Source organism: Stenella coeruleoalba, assembly GCF_951394435.1.
Source record: "Stenella coeruleoalba genome assembly, chromosome: 1".
Lineage (NCBI taxonomy): Eukaryota > Metazoa > Chordata > Mammalia > Artiodactyla > Delphinidae > Stenella > Stenella coeruleoalba.
In genome coordinates, this window is record NC_137169.1 from 162,434,788 (window position 1) to 162,455,883 (window position 21,096).

General features: G+C 43.3%; 1 protein-coding gene across 1 annotated transcript; it reads left to right on the forward strand.

Moving 5' to 3' along the window:
* Nucleotides 1-3,793: 3,793 nt before the first annotated feature.
* On the forward strand, nucleotides 3,794-20,871 carry DYRK3 (dual specificity tyrosine phosphorylation regulated kinase 3). Its single transcript, XM_079900133.1, has 3 exons — nucleotides 3,794-4,342; nucleotides 6,217-6,328; nucleotides 11,935-20,871. The coding sequence occupies exons 1-3, from the start codon at nucleotides 4,266-4,268 to the stop codon at nucleotides 13,507-13,509; spliced, it is 1,764 nt and encodes a 587-aa protein (XP_079756259.1). The 5' UTR covers nucleotides 3,794-4,265; the 3' UTR covers nucleotides 13,510-20,871.
* Nucleotides 20,872-21,096: the final 225 nt, after the last annotated feature.

Genomic DNA, 21,096 nt, shown 5'->3' on the forward strand with positions numbered 1-21,096 from the left:
AGTAAGTGAGAAGAGGTGACAGATATTTTGGGAAAAGATAAATATTTCTGGGGTTAGGGATTAATAAGGACAAACTTCAGGATTTAGGAGATACAGAACCAAGTGTCTACAGTATTGGAAGAAGCATAGGGATTTTATTTGTTGTTGTTGTTGTTGTTTTCAAGATTCAGAAGCATTAATGGGACAACTTTCAAAGCTTGGGGAAGAGAGAGAGAGGGAAGAAGTACAGGAAGTGAAACCTTGCAGGACCCTGTAGGGCCCTCCAAGGTATAAATCCTTTCCATGTCCCCTGTTTCTTATCTGTAGGAAATAGTCTTCATTCAGCCTCCTTGACCTTTCCTGAGTTCCAAAGGGCAGATTCAAACAGTTGTTTATCAGGGAAGGGAGGGATTGCAGAAAGAAAGAAGGAGCAATCAAGAAACAGTAGTGCAAGCATGGGGCAGGTTCCTGGTTCCTGTTCAAGGAATATACATAACAATATATGTTTGAGCTCTTCTGCAGGAACTAAGGCCCCTTCCCAGGTGGAGGATGGTAACTTCAGGCTAAACACTAGATTCTGGGAACACCATCCTGTTACCTCACCACCAACCAATCATTAGTCTGTACAAGGTAGAAGATAATGAAGACTCTGACCCCCTCCCCAAATGATTCTCCTTTTAAAAACTTTCATGGTCCAGCAGAATCTCTGGAGTTGGTTTTTGGACACAAGTCTGCCTTCTCCCCAGGTTGCCAGCCTCCTGAATAAAGCAACCTTTCCTTTCCAACCAACTCTTGCCTCTCAAGTATGGGCTTTCGAGTGGTGAACAGCTGAACCTGAGTTTGGTAACAGAAGTCCATGAGGTTCAGAAGAGTGACAGCTTTCTGAAACTTCAGAAAAATGACATGGTTTTAGTGTTTCAGTGAGTTAAATCTCTGTTTCTGAAAATAGCTATACATGTTTCTGGAGCTCAGGTGAATTTGAGGTCGACATAGCTTGGGGAAAATGGTGAGTTTCATAGGTTCTCTCTAAATGATTTTTAAAAATGCATTCCAATTTTGTGATTAATATGGTATACTATGCATCATGGCACATCATGCTGCAAAGAATAATTTACAGTTATTGAAAAGAATTTAAACTTAACTGACCAACAGGTGTTTCATCACAAAATTCCAGTTGCATGTGGCCATAGGAATATTTTCTTCATCTATACATTTGAAACTGTTATAATCACATTCTGAATGTTCTGATGATTTTTGAAGACCTTGGAATAGTTCCATTTTAGTTGTTCATTTTTTAGGGGTTCCTTATTTTGCAGTTGTATTAGAACTGGCTTCAACAAGCAAGCAGGTATCTTATATGATATTTGGCTAATCCACGATAGGTAAATCTGGCTTTAGCTGCACTGAGAGAGACAATGGAAATTTTGAACTACTCTTGAGTGGGGCTACGGAGCATAAGCAGATAGGGTAGGGGATCCTTGGAGAAAAAGAACCAGGCATGGCTTTCTTGACAGAGCCATTTTGTTATCTAAGCCTGGCCACAATGCTTGCCCTTGAACAGATCTCAGTAATTAATGATCTTAAGGGAAGAAAAGAATGCAGAAACATTGCCTGTTATTAGGCAAGAGAAGTTCTAAAGAGTCCCAGTTCTCTTTCAATGGCAAAGATTAGCCTGGAGTGCTCAGCTACCAGTGCTCAACTGGAACCTAAGGGATAATGATGTTGACGTTTTATGAACTTCATGACTTCAATCAACTGATGCTTGAACTCTTCCAACCACCCAAGCCCTTTCGTGAATATGCTTAAAACTTCTCCAGGTTTGGGCTTCCCTGGTGGTGCAGTGGTTGAGAGTCCACCTGCCGATGCAGGGGATGCGGGTTCGTGTCCCGGTCCGGGAAGATCCTACATGCCGCGGAGCGGCTGGGCCCGTGGGCCATGGCCGCTGAGCCTGCGCATTCGGAGCCTGTGCTCCACAGCGGGAGAGGCCGCAACAGTGAGAGGCCCGCGTACCGCAAAAACAAACGAAAAACTTCTCCAGTTTTACAGTTCTGGGAGACACTGCTTTGGGAAAGATCCCCAGGGTTCTCCTTACTTGCTGCAAGTAATAAATCCTTCCTTCTCTCACTCTTTGACTTCGTTGCGTCTTTTGGCTCAACACCCACCAAGAGGCAAACCCTTTTTTTTGGTAACGGGAAGGGAAGAAAGGGCGTAAATGATGTAGAAGCTGCTCAGGAGCTGGAGAGCACAGGGCAGCAGTTCAGCTGGGGTGTGGAGGCTCCTGCTAGATCCCTCATTGGGCTTTAATCCAGCCACACTGTTATGAAACAGGGGCTCTTTGAAGAAATTACTTGGGTCACTAAGGTCGGAGACTCCTGAAGTGCCAGCACTCTCGTGTAATCCTCCCTCCCGTGGCCTTGGGATCAATAGCCTAAAGACAAAGGAGGCCTCTGTGCTTCCCACCTCAGGGGCAGGAAGGGGAGCAGAATGCTTCAAGGTGGCTTACAAAGCTATGTCTTAAAACAGACTTGGAGAGAGCAGGGATTCAGAAAGAGGTAAGAAAACTTGGGCGGGGGGCAAGTCCTATTGAAACGTTTAGCGCAGTAAAGTGGTCTGAGGGGTCCACATAAGTACTAAGAACAATGATTATTTAATACAATTTTGCAACCTTAGAGCTGGAAAGGACCTCAGCAACAATCTAGTCCAAACCTTTCGCTGCCATGGAACTCTTCCTTCAAACAAAATATTCCATAGGAGTCTAAGTACAAACCCACATGAAAGCAGGATTGTTCTGGTTGGGGAAGGGTGGGGGAAGGGCTGGGCGAGGTTAGGAAAAGAAAGCTTATTCATGAGATTAGAAAAAAAATTTAAATCATCATGGAAGAAAATCTTTGAATTTATATTTTTATCATAGGCTAAAGAAAACATTGATTGCAAAGAGTAAAGTTCCCCAAACTGACACATTATTAATTTATAAAGTGAAGTGCCTTTGGATTTTAAGGGCCTTTTTACTAAAGCCATGAGAACAGGGACTATGACTTTTAGTCACACGGAAATGAGCCTTGGATGGAAATTTGCAGGTTTATGGACCATGCAATGAGTCCCCAAGGCCCACCAGGTGGCGCCCGTGTTCGGCATTTCCATAACGTTTAGTTCTCTCCTCAAGGGTCAGACAGCCTGCCTCGTGTTTTGTAGGTTTAGATAATCCGACTGGCTGTTATGCTCAAAAAAACAACACTTGTGTTCTTCTGTTTTAACCTCCTTCCCTTTCACTTTTGTTCCAACTATCCAAATCCGCTTAACCTTGGTGTTGCCGAGGCATCTTAACTTTTCAGAAAAGTAAAGGGAAAACCCCCACCCATTCCAAGGAAGAAGACAGGAAGAGCCTTCTTTCCAGGGGGTCTGGTGCAGCAGGACGAAGGCTGGGAATTTGGAGACATTTAGTTCAGGCTTCGCCAACCACATGATCTCCTCTGGCCTCAGTTTCCTCATCCTTAAAATGGCTCTGAGCCCTACCATCCGTGGCATCCCATTGCAGGGGAGTCAGGGGAGTCTATATAAAAAAGGGATGTCATCTAGTATGGTTACCAAGGTTAAATGAAAATATTCGTGGCGCCGGTGGTGTCACAAAATGGGATTATTACTATTGGTTTCCTTTGTTAACTCATTACCCTCCGGAGGGACGCCCCTCAGTGAAGTCTGAGAAATTACCCATGTCTTTCGTTCTTATTTTATTCATATTCAAGGGAGGTTTTAGAATTCTAGGCTGCAACTTGCTAAGAGATAGCTGACTGTGAGGTGCCGGCTGCCACTTCTGAGGCAGAAATCGGGGGCTTCTATTTCACAAACTCTCCGTCAGGGCCTTTCTCCGTCCCCAGCCGCGGCCCTCAGGCCTCCGCCAGCGACAAGAGAACCTCAGGCGGCGGGTTCCGAGCCTCCCGCCTCCCACCTTCCGGGGCCAGCTAGAGCTTCCGAGACACGCGCCGCTCAGTGGGGAGAGGCCTCCGCCCCGCCCCTGTGCGTGTCCGCGTAGTTGCGCAGAGGCGTTTCCCGGGGCGTGCCGCGGTTGCTAGGCGACCACACCACTCCCCTTCCCGCCCCTGCTGCTCCTCTGGCTGTTCTCGACCCCAGCCAGTCCCCAGCGAACGCGCGCGGAGCTGCAGGGTGTGCAGGAGAGTGTTAACCGAGGAAACGTCGCGGCCCGGGAGGCAGCCGCCCCAGCGCAGGTGGACGCTGCTCGCCTGACCGTCCAACCGCCGCCCCTCCCTCCGGGGGTCCCGAGCTGACGGATGGGAGGCACAGCTCGCGGGCCCGGGCGGAAGGATGCGGGGCCGCCAGGAGCCGGCCTCCCGCCCCAGCAGCGGAGGTAACGGCGCCGGGGGATAACGGTCTGGGACGCCCGAGTGAGCCGCTGAAACTGGCAGGCGAGGTCGGGGGGCGTGGATGGACTGGGCTGGAGGTTGAGCGAGTCCCCAAGCAGGAAGGACGAGGGAAGGGGTCTGACTCCCTCCCCGGGACTGGCCCACCCTCTTCCTCTCCATCAGCTCCCCTGCCCCCAGCCCAGCGCGGGAGTGGGCCAGAGCGGAGTTAGGGAAAGAAGAATTCCCACCATGGGGATTATTTCTGAAGTCCTAGATCGGGGGTATATGGTAAGGAACTCAGAAGCTGGGATTTTTTGTGGGGCTTTTTAGCAAACTGGGGGAGACAGGGAGCAATACCTTTTCAAATAAGCCCTGTTGCTCAGAGCAGATAACCAAGGGCTTTGCCGTGAGGGGTGTAGGTGAGGGGCTCTGCTGAGTAGGGCTTTCTGTGGGTCATGTTTTGAGAGATTCTCCACCTTGCATTGTATTTTACACCTTAATGGAGAGTACGGACCACCTGCCCACTTCATTTGCATGGAGACTACCTTTGGGTAATTTTCTTTGGCTATTTATAGGAAATCTTGTAGGTCTTCAGTCTGTCTTTTTCTCTGTAAATGTGGACGTCTGTCCCATTTTGTTTGTTTTATTCGTGCTGTTGGCAAAGAATCAGTCACAGCCAGAATTTTTGGTTCTTGTCAATGAAGCAGTTCCCGTTAAAGGCATAATTTTATCAGAATGTAAGCATGTTTTTTAAAAAGAGAACATTCCAAAAATATTTGTATTGGGTTTTCTGTTTGGTTTTTGTTTTTCGTTTTTTTTTTCTCTTTGTATTCCTATAACACATCGATTAAGAAAACTCTAGAACTAATTTGACAAAACAGTTTTTATAAGCCACTAAAATATTTCAGCATAGTTTTAAAGATTAAAAAAAATTCTTCCCTTGCAGCTGGTTCATTATCATTGTATTCATAGTCTATCATGTAAAAATGATACAATGAAATGCTGATGTGTGTTACTGGGAAATCCGTGTTCTTGGTGGCGGATGAAATACATTATTCAGAGCCATCTTGTGGATTAAATAAATCCTCTCCGTCTTTTGTGTTCCCTTACAGCGGTGGAGGCACAGTGTTAAAGAGCAGAGAAATGATCATTTGGCATTTAGCTTCCACCATCCACCAGAAAATTAAGTGGGTAAAGATGTGGAATCCAGTACATTTTGTAATTTAGAGAATCCCTATAGTATTTGCTGTAGAATTCACTGTATTTTTCTACAAGTTAGATAGATGTTAAGTAGGAAAGTAAATAAATAAATAAAGAGAAAACAGCCCTAAGAAGGCCTTTTATTTCTTGCTTGTGAGACCCAGAAGTGCGTAGACTGGAACTACTCTTCCCTTTACAACATGTGGCCAACGGCTCAGAGAGGAAGGTAGAGTAGCCAGTGGTAGAGCTGAGATTAGAATCCAAGTCTCCGACTTGAAAATACAGTTCTCTGTCTTGTTTGTTTGTTCTGGTTAGCTTTTAGGCTTCAGATTTCAACTAGCCTTCGTTTTCAAGTAGTAAGTTAAATGAGATTCTTTTGATAGCCCCTATTGTTAACAACATTCAGAAAGTAAGATTTATGTTAACGATTTCAAAATATAAACCTAGAAATGCTGTCCTTTCTTTAAAAATAAAAAAAGGAGGAAAAGTTGGGTTTCCTCTCTTCCTCTGCCAAATACCCCTGTGGTGTGTATTCAGTGCCAAAATGCAGTGTGGACATTTGTTTGTCTTAATTATTCTTTGTAGCAGATATGAAGCAGTTAAGACACAGGGTGTTTTGGAAATACAAATTTATATACTTCGGTTACTGACAGATTTTATCTGTAATCCTTTCAACTAGATTGGGTGATGGTGTCTATGATACCTTCGTGATGATAGATGAAACCAAATGCCCACCCTGTTCAAATGCACTCTGCAATCCTTCTGAACCACCTCTACCCAGAAGACTAAATGTAAGTAAATGAAGTAATTCTTTGAGCTCTAATGGGCCTGGAAAGGAGGAAGTGCTACTTTAAATGGTCAAGGGACAGTTACATCTCACTGGTAACCCAGGCTCTTATTTATTCACTTTTGGTTTCTCTTGACTTCCAATAACAATTTCTGTGGTCCAAGTTCAGCTTTTCAGAATGATTTTGATTTGGAACCCACCTATTCCTTTCAATCACTGGGGTAAATAGGGGAAAAAATGACATGCTACTTTTATCTAGATAGTGGTTATTTTTTTAATAGAATGATATGTGCAGTATATTATGATGGCTCATTTTAACAAGAACAAGAAACAGAAAATACCTCTGAACTTACAGATCTGCAGATTTTCCCTGCACGGTAGAAATGCAGTCCTAGCTTATTAGTATGCTTAAGAGAACCATTTTATAGATCATAAATAGAACTTGAACAATACATTTTGGTTTCGATACATTTAATCATTTTGGAGCTTGCAGACATTTAGCTTTTGACACCGTTTTATGTTTAAGAGAATAAATTAATTCCCATTCCCTCGGCACTCATGGAGTGGTAGGGAGAGCAGGGTTTGGACAAGTTCCATGATAGGGAGAATCTCTCCTGTGACTTTAAAATTTGCTGCATGTATCATCAATGAACAAACTGAATAATTGAGTAGACTAATTTATCAATAATTCTCCTTCATATTTCTGTTTAAGACCTAAAATTATTTCTATGTAAAAAACTGCTTGCATTTTTCATAGTCCTTCCCAACGGTTTGTCAGCTTTTGCCATTAAAAATCAACCCCTTCACTACTTTCAAGGCTAATAATATTACAAAATACGGGCTACATATATTTGGAAGGCTGGTCACCCTATTTTTAATCTCCTTTCTGAAGTGCAGTAAGTTTCCATTCTCCACAAGCTTATTTTTTTTAATATGTAAAAACCTCTAAGAGCTCCAGAACCACCTATATACTCCTTGTGTTGACTATCAGATTTCGTGGTTACTTGCTGACAATTAGCACATCTGTCTGGGAAACTTTTACAGTCGGTCATCATGTGACTTAAAGTCCATTTTAACTTTACTTCAGAGTTGGCCAGTGCTAATCACCATATAGTAGGGCAATTAAATTGTATGTTTCAGGATCAAAATGAATTTTTTTACTGTATGGTATTCAGAGTAACACAGCTTGCAAAACACAAGATTTTAGATTCTAAACCAATGGTGTCTTTGCAAATTTTGCTGAAAAAAGTGCTTTTGACCTCTTAGTAACACTTATAGTTCATTATGCCATGACTCCATTGTGAGACGCTATTGCTCATTTCACAGAGTCCTTTGGCTTCATTGTTTATCCAAGATGCCCTTACACTCTTGTTGTAAACTATAAATCATCTGCTCATAGGCTTTTATTGGGTTAGCTTTGTGTTGCAGAGATTTAGGGTGGAGAGCGAGGGAGAGGGTGGTGTTCTATATCTGGATGAGAAGGATATTCCTTTTCTGAATTCCTCAGCAAGATCTTTAAGACTTGATTAACACAGTTGAAGATTCTATTTGAAGTGTCGAGAGTGCTCCAAATTGATCAGCTCGGTGCTTTGTGACCACCTAGAGGGGTGGGATAGGGAGGATGGGAGACGCAAGAGGGAGGAGATATGGGGCTATATGTATATGTATAGCTGATTCACTTTGTTATAAAGCAGAAACTAACACACTATTGTAAAGCAATTATACTCCAATACAGGGATGTTAAAAAAAAAAAAGAGTGCTCCAAATTAAAAATGTATATGAAGCATTCTTAAATAAAACATGATTAATCTGGCATTATTTGTCTCTCTGGATATAATTACATAGTTAAATATTTGAAGTCGATTGCAGACATTGGTCAGTTATTGTGATTATAACCCTAGACTAGAAATATATAGTGTTTTGTAACTACTTTAACATGTGTGAAAATTGTAGATTCTCCTAGAACAATGGAAGGAAGATTTTATTTATAGCACAGCAGACTTGATACATAATTGATTCAGACCAGTATTTGAGTTATTACAGGAAAGGAAAGAAAGCTAAGGCGAGAATCCCTCCCTGTGTGGAAAAATTCCTTTCTGGAATTCTTCAGATTCATTGGAGGTTCAAACCTTGACAGTCCACAGAGGACTAGACCTGAAGTGTCTCGTTCTGTTCTGGGAGCCACACTTGCAGAGAGACATAAAGTGCAGCCCATAACATGTTGAGAACGTGAATAGGATATAGTAAGGCAGCCTGACCCAGGCTGTGTGAGGTGGAGGATGTGATGGGGATGATGAGCCTAGAGAAAAAGTGGTGAAGGCAGGACAGCCCCTATTAGGCATCTGAAGGGCTTTAACATGGAAATTTGGACACTCCTGTGTAGTTCCGGAGGGCAAAATAAGACTTAATTTGCAGAGAGATCTAGGCTCACTTTAAGGAAAAACCATGAGTCAGGAAATCCAAATGGCATCCTTAATCTTATTGTAATAGTTCTGTGGAAATTAAATTTCTGTTCTTATTAACATTCTGTACCTGAGACCCTCTCTTTATCACAAACAGAAATGAATACCTCCAGAGCCAGCACAGCCTTACATGTAGGCAGAGTAGGTGAAATACCCAGGGGTGGACCCTGGACCACAAATACCTTTCCTACCAGCTTGTCATTGATGACTGCGGGTCCTAGAGAATCATTCCCTTGGGTTAAGGCATTGATCTTGTTAAGGGGCAAATATCTCTGGAGAGATAACCCATTAAATTGCATGGCAAGTTGAAAGGAGGTTTTATGTGGGGGAGAAAGTGGGTGAGGTGTTTCCATGCATCCTAAGGGAAGGCTGCTTGTGCAGGCCTTCATGGAGCAGAAGGCATAGTTAATGCCAGATGTCTGGTGGAGGGAGTCAGGAGCTGCAGAGGAAGGTACCACAGAGAGAAAAGCTAAGCTAAAAGGGGAAAGGGAGGGTGTATTGGAGTTTAAACAATATATTGAGAATTTTGCCGAATTGTTACCAGTGTTTTTAACATGTTTTATAGTTTCTGAGGGTCTTTCACATATATTATTAATTATAATTTGATTCACACAACATCCTGCAAGGAGGTATTATTATCCACATTTTAAAGATAAAGAAATTGAGGCTAAGAAACTGGGCTAAAGGTTAAGCCTACCCTGGGACCTACAGTTTTGGAGCAGTGTAGCCAGGACCCCAACCTAGGCCTTCTGACTTCACATTTCTTCAGAATGTGTCCCCAGGACTTTAGCAGTAAATATTTAGATGCATTTAGGTTAGGTAGTAAAAATTTAAGGAAAACTGGTTTAGATGCATGCAAATATTTGGTTTTGTTATGTAAATCTACCTAAAACCAAATAATTATAATTCCCTAGTTCAGCCAAACCTTTCTCCTAATAGATTGTAGTGCCTTGAGGTAACCTGTTTTTTGGCACTTTTATAATTGTGAACAATTAGTGCTCATGTGAATGTTAGATGGATGGATGAGACCTTTTTTTTTCATCCCTAAAAACAGGAATGGTTATTTGACTTCATTGCTGATAAAAAAAAAAAAAAATGTTGCATTATATTTACATTTTAGCAAGGTGTTTAGGTTCTGTCTGCAAGCCTATTTTATTTTCTTGACTAATGATAGTTCTCTATTTTGGTATCAGAGATCTCTCCTGGTCCGTATCTTGCCTCTTTATTTAGAAACTCAATGCCAAAGTATGGCTACCGTTGTACTGGCTGCTTTGCTTATACGTAAGATGGTGCAGTGCCTCATTTTTGTAACGGTAGTACTATATAAATGTTTAAATTGATTAAATGACCTAAAAGAAGCAGGCAGAAACTAATGTCATGCTTTTATAACTAAATTAGGGGCTGTCTAAAGTATGCCAACACTTAATTTTTTTTTCATCCCTTTTTTGTTTTTTATATTTTCATCTTTTATATTTCTATTTATATAGGTGATGGGTCAGGTGTTGTTTGCTTAGGTTATATTAAAATTCTACTTTTTAAATGGTTGGCCACTTTGGATCATTACCTTATAATTTGAGTTATATTTTAAGAGATCATAAATATAGCTCAGAGCTTCTCTGGAATTATCTACCCCTGATCATAGAGGCTCTCAATCATACAGATCAGGGGTACAGTTATTCAGGGTCTGTTAAGAAAAATAGTTGTTCTTTGAAGTATCCCAGACTTTTTTTTTTTTTTTGCGGTACGCGGGCCTCTCACTGTTGTGGCCTCTCCCGTTGTGGAGCACAGGCTCCGGACGCACAGGCTCAGCGGCCATGGCTCACGGGCCCAGCCGCTCCGCGGCATGTGGGATCTTCCCAGACCGGGGCACGAACCCGTGTCCCCTGCATCGGCAGGCGGACTCTCAACCACTGCGCCACCAGGGAAGGCCAGCCCGACTTTTTTTTTTAAACAACAGATTTAGCACTTTTTTTCTTCTTTCCTTCTAGCACATTCTTATATTTTTCTTAGTATTTTTTTTAGTGTTTGGCTTTTTCGTTGTCTTTCCCTCCATCGAGTTTCAAAGAATCGTATTTCATTTCAGAGGTATTTAATAAGTAGAGTTTTCTTCTGTGGGTTATTGTTCCTTGCAGGAAAAGGTGATGCCGAATCAAGTAAAAAGAGTTGTATGCCTCTGTCAGGTAGGCTTTTGTTGAGGGAGACTAGTGTATGTGTCTATGAGCAAGGGAGGGAGAGAGAAAGGAGACTCTTTGTCTTTAGGAGAGTTTTACAAGAAGCACCCTGGGGCCTTAGATTCTCACTGCTATTCATCAGATACATAAAGAATTGGCCTTGGTGATCTCAAGAGTTCTCTCTGGATTAGAAATTTTGTGATTCAATGACCTGAGTTAGAAAGATGTGATCATTTATTTGGGGACCCAGGAGTAGATGATGAGGCCTTGGTTGATTCCAGGCCAAGGTCAACGTTCAGCCCTACTGGAGAATAGTACAGGCACTAGGAGAACCTGGTACCAGGTTATGTTAATGTTCTGGACCAAGGTTCCGAAGACCTGGGGATCACTTCCTGCCTCTGTCCCTTTATCATTTACAGAACACTTTAATATGTATTAATTTGCTCCTGGTACATGTCCTTAAGATTTGGGAAGATACTTGAAACAGTTTGTAAACAATATAGGACAGTATATATATAACAAGTGCCAGATTATGTGGTAGACTCGAAAAGCTGCAGTTAAGATGTGAGTGGAGCCGTAGTTAGTACGGGCTTGGAGTAGTTCTAAGTGGAAGAGGGAGGACTAGCACTGGGCTTTGAAAGAGCGTAGGATTTGAGTGGATGGGGTGAAAAGATTCTCGGTAGGAAGACATACCAGTTAGAAGGAATCTAGCATGTTTCGGGTATGATAAGGTGACCGTCTTGTTTTGAACAAAGGGAAGGCCTATGTAGCGGGGTTGGGGTGGCCATAGCAGTCAGGGAACCTAAGGATTAACATAACACGAGTTTCTAGAGACTCCTGCTTCTCTTATCTCACTTTTGGGTCTTTTAACTACACAACTGGCATGTTTTGTTGTTTTGTTCAGTCAGGGGGACGATTCTTTCATTCTTCCACCGTTTTTAGTGACTCTGACATGGATTCACTTCTCTTTGCCGTAGATCACCACTGAGCATTTAACAAGAGATCCTACTCAGCGCTTTCTGAATGGAGGTGAGATGAAGGTAGAACAACTATTTCAAGAATTTGGCAACAGAAGATCTGATACTTTTCAGTCAGATGGCGTCAACGACTCTGAAAAATGCTCTCCTACAGTTTCTCAGGGTAAAAGTTCAGATAGTTTGAATACAGCAAAATCCAGCAGTTCATCCAAAGCCCCCAAAGTGTTGCCTCTGACTCCAGAACAAGCGCTGAAGCAATATAAACACCACCTCACTGCTTATGAGAAGCTGGAAATCATCAATTATCCAGAAATTTACTTTGTGGGTCCAAATGCCAAAAAAAGGCATGGAGTTATCGGTGGTCCCAATAATGGGGGTTACGATGATGCAGATGGGGCCTATATTCACGTGCCTCGAGACCATCTAGCTTATCGATACGAGGTGCTGAAAATTATTGGCAAGGGCAGTTTTGGGCAGGTAGCCCGGGTCTATGATCACAAACTTCGACAGTACGTGGCCCTGAAGATGGTACGCAATGAAAAGCGCTTCCATCGCCAAGCAGCCGAGGAGATCCGGATTTTGGAGCACCTTAAAAAGCAGGATAAAACCGGTAGCATGAACGTCATTCATATGCTGGAAAGTTTCACGTTCCGGAACCATGTTTGCATGGCCTTTGAGTTGCTGAGCATAGACCTGTATGAGCTCATTAAAAAAAACAAGTTCCAGGGTTTTAGCATCCAGTTGGTTCGCAAGTTTGCTCAATCCATCTTGCAATCCTTGGATGCCCTCCACAAAAACAAGATCATTCACTGTGACCTGAAGCCAGAAAACATTCTCCTGAAACACCATGGACGCAGTGCGACTAAGGTCATTGACTTTGGGTCCAGCTGTTTTGAGTACCAGAAGCTCTACACATATATCCAGTCTCGGTTCTACAGAGCTCCAGAGATCATCTTAGGAAGCCGCTACAGCACGCCCATTGACATATGGAGTTTTGGCTGCATCCTTGCAGAACTTTTAACAGGACAGCCTCTCTTCCCTGGAGAGGATGAAGGAGACCAGCTGGCCTGTATGATGGAGCTTCTAGGGATGCCACCACCAAAACTCCTGGAGCAATGCAAACGTGCCAAGTACTTCATTAACTCCAAGGGCCTACCTCGTTACTGTTCCGTGACCACTCAGGCAGATGGGAGGGTTGTGCTTGTGGGAGGTTGTTCACGGAGGGGTAAGAAGCGGGGTCCCCCAGGCAGCAAAGACTGGGGGACAGCACTGAAGGGGTGTGATGATTACTTATTCATAGAGTTTTTGAAAAGGTGTCTTCACTGGGACCCCTCTGCCCGCCTGACCCCAGCTCAAGCACTAAGACACCCTTGGATTAGCAAGTCTGTGCCCAGACCTCTCACCATTGAAAAGGTGTCAGGCAAAAGGCTAGTAAATCCTGCAAATGCTTTCCAGGGCCTGGGTTCCAAGCTGCCTCCAGTTGTAGGAATAGCCAATAAGCTTAAAGCTAACTTAATGTCAGAAACCAGTAGTGGTATACCTCTGTGCAGTGTATTGCCAAAACTGATTAGCTAATGGACAGCTGGTGTGCTCAGAGATGATATGTAGGTATTTTTAATTATCTTGCAAACCTGAAAATGGAAAAAAAACCCAAGCCCATTCATGGATATGGTTTTGGTAGACTAGATATCTTTTTTTAACAAGGCAAAGCATTTTTATATGACTGTAAAAGAACTCTTGAAGGGCTAATTACCTAACCAGCTTGTATTGTCCATCCTGGGATACATAGTAAAAGGCACTTTATAGGTCAGTGCATCTTTTGTTATTATCGTCAGGTGTTCATCAACCTGTGTATTATTCTGTTGGTTTAAATCCCTTTCTCTCAAGGTAGACGATGTACCAGAAAGTATATCCTGAACATTCACTTCTAGTCTCCCTTGGCATCTGTTGCAGAGGGTTAATTTGGGACATGGCCGTAGTTATAGATGAGACTCAAAGCTAGATCTCTGGCGCCAGCAGCCTGTCCTGTGGGCTCATGCTAGGTGAAAGGGCTCACAGCAGAGTATGGGGTGGGGGAAGCTCCGGAAAGCTGTGGGTCTCGTCTCGTCACTGCTTCCAAGTGGCTCATTTCTCTGCCCTTCAATCCTGTGATGCCTGGTGTTTTTATTGTATGTTGTCGTTACTATTTTTATTTATTATTATTTTGCCACTGGTTTGTTTCCTGGGCACTCAAAGCATTTTACAGACATCTTACCACTTCACAAAGTACTGGCTTTAAAACAAGTCATATGCATCCCTCCTCCCATCTCTAAGGAAGATAAAGAAGTTCTTGGCCCCAAATGACCCAGAACGTTAAAGGTAGAATCAGCCTGCAAACTGCAGTTCTGCATTTCCATGGACTCTTTCCTTATAAAAGTGATTGCTATCACATAACCCGAACTACAGCTTCATTGCTTTCGCTCCTCTTTCCAGCTATCTGCCACCTTAATGTGCCACAATTTTCTCACTTTCAGTTTAAACCGAAGACTATTCCCTAGACTGGGAGTGAGCTTCAGATATAAGAAGAAAATCCAGAAACTGGTGGTAATCCATTTCATTTTTTCTTCACTTCAACGTCCTCTCTTTTTCTCTGCTAAGATTTAAACAGTGAGGGCTGGTGATAAAACTACTTGCTAGCCAGATGCCTTATTCAGAAGGACGGTGAAAGGGACAGTAACTAACTCACTGCTGCAGTTTTGCTTTCTTTCCCCTGCCGTGTCTCTACTTCCACCCTCCTCCAAAACAAGAGTCCACCTGAACCTGTCCCGACAGTGTGTCCTTCAGAGTAGACCGTTGCTTTCTCCAACACTGTTCTCAGGACTATCCAGTTCCATTTTTATGATAGAATTTAGTCTCTACAGATTCCATAAGGTCGGAACGAGGCTGTTTTTGTTGAGCAGCACAGTCACAAAAAGAAGGAAAATGCCATGGGCATGTTACTTAAGGAACCTGTGCCTTAACCAAAAGTATTCCTCACAGCACAGGCTGTGAGAACAAATGTCCAGAGCATGGCCCCAGCCTGTCAGGCACAAGGACCACAGGGCAGAGAAGGGTTCAGACTGTGACCTCAGCCTCTTAAAATGGGGATGTCCTGGTACTTCTGTGGACTGAGCAAGTGGACTATTTAAAACCTTAATTATTTCCCCTACCCCTAGTTTAGGGAAGGCAATGGCATATGCAGCTCCTTTCAGCCCCCTAACTCCTGCTGAGTGCTCGAACTTACAGAGAAGTTGTGTAAGCCTCCTGCCTTATCTAGGCAGAGCACATGGTGAGGTGGCCTTTCCAGTCGTTATCTGTGTGGGAGACCTGCTCTCTTAAGCAAACTGTGTTGAAAGGACTGCAACCCCAGACGCATCTGCCACGTGCAGGATTTCGATGTTTGTGTTGTCAGTGAGATGTCTCCTTGGTCAGCCGGCATTGTGTGTGACTTGGGAGAGAAGGGAGCCTGTGGCCGAGGTTGGCATGTGGTCTGTTTTTGTGTAGTGAATGGACCATGAGGTTACAGAACCTGGGCCAAGCGACAGGATATAGACAACCCATGACATTGTACCCATTCTAGAAAGCTCTGGGAGGGTGAATGGGTGTGTTTATGCCTAAATTTGGCAACCTAGAGGGTGACGCAGAGCAGAGTCATTCAAGTTGGCATGGCTGTCTTCTGCAGGCCGGTTCAAGTTCGGGGAGAGTGGGCTGCTCTAAAACATGGCGTTTGTACCAGATGGATTTGAGGAGGTTTATGAGTGTTTCAAGTTTAGGGACAATTGTAGTTTTTAGAAGCTGTCACCCTTTTTCTAGCCACTGTCAGATTTTTGCTTGGATCCCTGCCCAGCCATAGCACTGAATGACCAAATTGGATCAGAGTTAGTACAGAGATTCAGGCTGTGTCTTACGGTTGCTAGATTGTTCTTCAGCCATTTTATCATTTCAATTAAACAGGTCAAGTTGGTTGACTTTTTTTTTTTTTTAATATTTATTTATTTATTTGGTTGCACAGGGTCTTAGTTGTGGCAGGCGGGCTCCCTAGTTGCAGCTCGCGGGCTCCTTAGTTGCGGCTCGCCGGATCCTTAGTAGCAGCGTGTGGGCTCCTTAGTTGTGGCAGGCAGGCTCCTTAGTTTTGGCTTGCAGGCTTCTTAGTTGTGGCTCACCCGTTCCTTAGTTGTGGCACGCGGGCTCCTTAGTTGTGGCATGCGAATTCTTAGTTGCAGCATGCATGTGGGATCTAGTTCCCTGATCAGGGCTCGAACCTGGGCCCCCTGCATTGGGAGCGTGGGGTCTTAACCACTGTGCCACCAGGAAAGTCCCACCTTCTTTTATTGATTTTTTGTTTTGTTTTTTTTTTTACAGTGTGGAGTTGGAGAGCAGAAAGGTACTCCAAGGTTTGTTCCTGGGTGTGGGTTTGGGGGGCTTGGAACTACATTTGTTGAATCACAGTAAATGAAGTAGTATGCACCATCATGAATGAGGAACACTCTGTATTGCTATTTGGAAACTGGATATGAGGCTCCCAATCTCAAAATCAATGCAACTTTCTCCAGGGGTCAGCTATTCAGAAAATCTTGGCTTCAATAGAAGGTCTAAGGTATATGGGCATTCAGGAGGATCTGCCCAGTCTTCCAGACAGAAACATTTCCACTATCGTGACAAAGGGATGAGGGCAGTTTGGCTGGGTTGCGTTGTTCCCTGAAGTGTGTGGGTAGAATGGCTTTTGTAGGTAGAAGGCAGGGACCAGGCTGATTCATCTTTGCAACACCCTCACTTGGGAGCAGCAGCCAGCACCTTCCCCACCCTTCACCACCACCATCATCACTCCCTCCTCATCTCACTTGGTTCCTCTGAATCTGGATCCCATGATTGTGTCTCGTTGGCATCCTCAATTCCCCTTCCTCCTTGCCCTTCTCACTGAACTAGCCTCATAATCCCTCAACATGGACCAATTATACATCTGGATTCTCACCTGCATTGTCCACTTTTGGGGGAAAAGATTGTTCAGTTGTGAAAATGGGTACCCCACAAAATACCAGGCAATGAACCTGCAGCATTATCTCATTTGCTACCTCTGCAGGACGGGAGTTATTATTATCCCCATTAACCAGATAAGAAAACTGAGGCTCGGTTAGTTCTTTTTCGATGGTAGATTTGAGGAGCATCTTGGGGAGATAGAATTATTTATGCCTTACTTGTTTGTCAGCTAAGAATAGCTGCTGCTATTTTAATTTCATAATGTCAGTGTCTTTTTGACGCCCCACCCCTCTTGATTAAATTATCACTTTATTTGGTCAAGATTTTTTGGAGCCAATGAGAAGGATGACAGTAGAAACCAAAAGTGTTTGTTTTCCTTACATCTCTGAAGGTGACGAAATCTGGAAGAGGAAATGAGGGTGAAGTCCCAAGTTTCTGATTGAGCTCTAGGAATGAGGTGGCAGGTTTCTTTATATCATCTGTTATTATCATTGTCACTAGAATACAAAGGTCATTGAATCTTACTGCATGAGTTAGTTTTATCTTTAACCACTCAGCTCCAAGAGAATGCCAGAAACTGTCTGCTGATTCTCTTCGTGTGTCTTCTCCATATCTTACTTCTGGAGATGATGTTCAGGTTTTTTAAAGATAACAGTTTCTAAGTTGAGAAATGGGAGAAACCGTGTTCTAATGTATTCCTTGACTGGTCTGTGAGCACCGCCTTCCCAAAGCCTTGCCAGCTACTACATGGCTTGTCAGCAGTCCTTTGGGTGTTTCCCAAAGTTCACTCCAGTTCAGTAAGAGTCAGCAGTGAGGTGTAGCACACAACAGGGGCTTAGCAGGGAATGCAGAGATGGGTGGGTGATACGGTCCCAGCTCTTCCTGACCCAGACTTGCTGTGACTGACTTTTAGCCAGTCCACTTCAGTGTCTTCACTAGCAGGCAGTGGACTTCTCTTGCTACTCAGAGTGGGCTGTGGGCCAGACCAGCATCATCAGCATCTCCTGGAAATGCAGAGTGCCGGCCCCATCCTAGACCTTATCAATCAGAATCTGCACGTTAACAAGATTCCCAGGGGGTTCACACGCACATCAAAGTTTGAGAACTGGATTCTGAAATACACACTAACAACCGTCATTCTCCCCTTGCCCCAGGAACGAATAAAATAGTGAGGAGACCTGGGTTTGATGCCTGACTCCGAATATATTTCATCTCTGACTTGGGCAAGCTGCTTCCTCTGGAGCATCACAACATTGAGGTGTTTCTCCTGATTAAGGAGAATGGAGCTTAAACGCCCAACACCCACACAACTCTGACCCGACTTTTCTAACGGTAAAGTGAGAAACAAAAGCCAGGCCGCAAAGAGTGGAGCGGGGTCACTGTTTTTCACTTTATTTTAATTTATAGGAAAATTTAAATACAATTCTAGGTGGAACTTTTAAACGTTTTTAAAAAATTATTTGAAAAAAAGAAGCATTTAAGTCAGATCCATTTGGCTTTCCTTGCCACCTTCCCAAGCTCTTTCCATTCCCAACTGCCATCCAGGCAGGGACTCTTCTCACCCCTTTTATTGATTTTTAAATTTACAAAATCAACTGAGTTTCCAAACTGTTATTGACACAGTACAGAGCTGGGTAGGAATGTTTGTTTTATTTCATTCCTAAAATCATGTTTTTCTTTCAACATGGAAAATTGGCTAGTCCAGCTAATACCTGCTCATTTTATTAGACTCCATCCCACTTTCTACCCTCACAGTGATTGATCTGTTCATCATGTGCTATCACGATTTCTCTTGTGTTAGAGTGCGAGCTTCAAATGGGCATTCCCATTCATCATGAAGCTCTGCGTTAATCGGTTGTGATGCTACCGAGCATGTGCAGATGATGCAGGTTTGTTTCCGTCCGGGTACCAGGAGTGTGCTCACCTCTTGTCTTCTTTCAAGTCGACCTATGTAGTCAATCTCCCATCTCTTCTTTTTGAGAGAGGGTAATTGGAGAAGGGTTATGTGAGGCCACCTTCTTCTGGTCCGGTATTTGACACTGATAATAATGAAAAGGAAAATGCAACCATAACCTAACTATGATATAAAGATTCTGCTTCTGTCTCCCAGGGGCTCTGTGAAGAGGGAAAGAGTCTAACCCGCATCTCCTTTCCCAGATGAAATTAATTTATGACCGTAGTAGTATACTTTATTCCTAGGTGTTTTACGGTGCGGATTGGGACAGACAGGTTAGCTGGCTAATGTCATTGTATTTTAGTTTTCATGACACTGAATCTGTTAAGAACGGGGTTTCTTGCGTGATCAAAAAACTGAACAAAAGATTAAACAAAAATTTCAACTGTGAAACAGTGTGGATCTGTAGCAGCTGGTCATGTTGAAACTTTCTGTTTTGCTGAATTCCTAACTAGGCATAATTAAAGTTAAATGCGAAATTTTAGGTAGCAGCCGATAAATTGTTCTGGGATTTCCTAACAGAATACTCTTACTACTTTAGTGAATCATGGAAAACTCTTTCTCATTTACTTTTGATTATTTCTCTTTCATCTGTTATTCAATGTCATGAACACAGAAGTTGGAAGAGTGACAATGATTGTTCTAGACTGCGTCTGTATGCTTTTTCTCCTTTGAGAATTAAGGATAAGAGCTTATCCTTTGAACCAGGTAGAACTGCCGGAACACGCTCTCCTCTGTCTCTTCAGTCTCGCCAGAGGTGACCAGTCTGTACAGCCCTATAACTTAATATGCACAGAGCAACTGCAGGCATCCACAACGTGAACAACCTGGGTCTTCCAAACAAGGAGAGAGAGACAAGGCCAGGGATCAGCAAATCAAGGAAGAGTTGTCCTCTGCCAGGAATCAGCCTCTCAGTTTTTAATAACATTTTTAATATCCTCTTTTCAACATAACATGTCCCACTTTCACCTTCAAGCTGTGCTTCCTAAAGCCCAAGATTTTAAAAGAATTTACTTCCAAACCTGGCCTTCAACCAGAATGTGATTAGGGGTAATCCTCTCCAAGTGTCTGTCAAATTATGCCTGCTAATTTCAGCGAGAAAAGTTTTTCAGTGAACCCAACCATGTAAGGACTAAGCTCTCTGGTCCCTGAGAGCCATAGCCCCTGAGATAAGCCAGAGCTACAAATATATCGTCTAGACTTTAAAGAAAGGATATGATTCTTAATATAGCTCAGCAACCACTAAGTGAAGCCCAAGCTCTCATAATTTTTTCTGTGACAGGAGAAGCCTGCCTGACAGTTGACTCGAAAGATTCTCACCTCTTATTGCTACTACAGAAATAAACTAAAAAGAAAGGACTCCCCTAAATCAGGCCAGATGGTGACCTGTGGCTATTTCAGCTCAGGATGTCAGCCTCTAAAGCATCAGGTTTGAATCATTTGGGATCATGGGATTCTATCATTGTTCACTTGAATCTGCTGACACACTTCCTCTGGAAAGCGCAGTTTGGCATGGATGAGTCAGTGTTTTTCTGTTTTTTTTTTTAATTTTAGGTTGTTCGTTTTTTAAAAAATAAAAATTGCTTTGAGAATTTTTCAGCATCTCATAACTTTCAAAACCAAGGCTGACAACTTTCCCAGCAGGCCCTGAGTGCTATACTCTGAAATGTTCCCAGTGTGGTAGGCAAGTTATCAATCACTGAATTTTTAGGGCTGTGCTGCAGGTACAGCCTCTCTGAACTTGATGGCAATGACAGAGAAAGAAATGCTCGAAAAAGAAAATATTGGGATGAGAAAAGGAGTGGAATGAGAAACAGCCTTGTAGAGATTCGTCCTATAATATCCTTTTAGTTCCCCAGAGCGCCTGTCCATAAGCTCTGGCATTGTTGTAAAGAAGGCAGATTGGGAAACAGGCGCAGTACTCAGGGATGGCCTGCTTCCCGGAGCCCTCACAATCGGCTCTCCCATCAGGAGAGAGTTATCACGTTTACTCTCCTGGGGCCTAAGCTTAGCTTAAGGATGAGGTCTGGCAAGCAGTTTAAGGAATGCAGCTTATTTGGGAAGTTTCCGGGGTTTTTGTCTGCGTGTAAGTAAAGCTTAAGGGAACTGAGCAAATGGAAAGGGAAAGAATGTTTTTGGGGCCCTCAGGCACCTTAGCTGCTGCCTGCTTCTGATTGGCCCTGAGCCCTTCCTGCCCCGGCAACAGGAGCTAA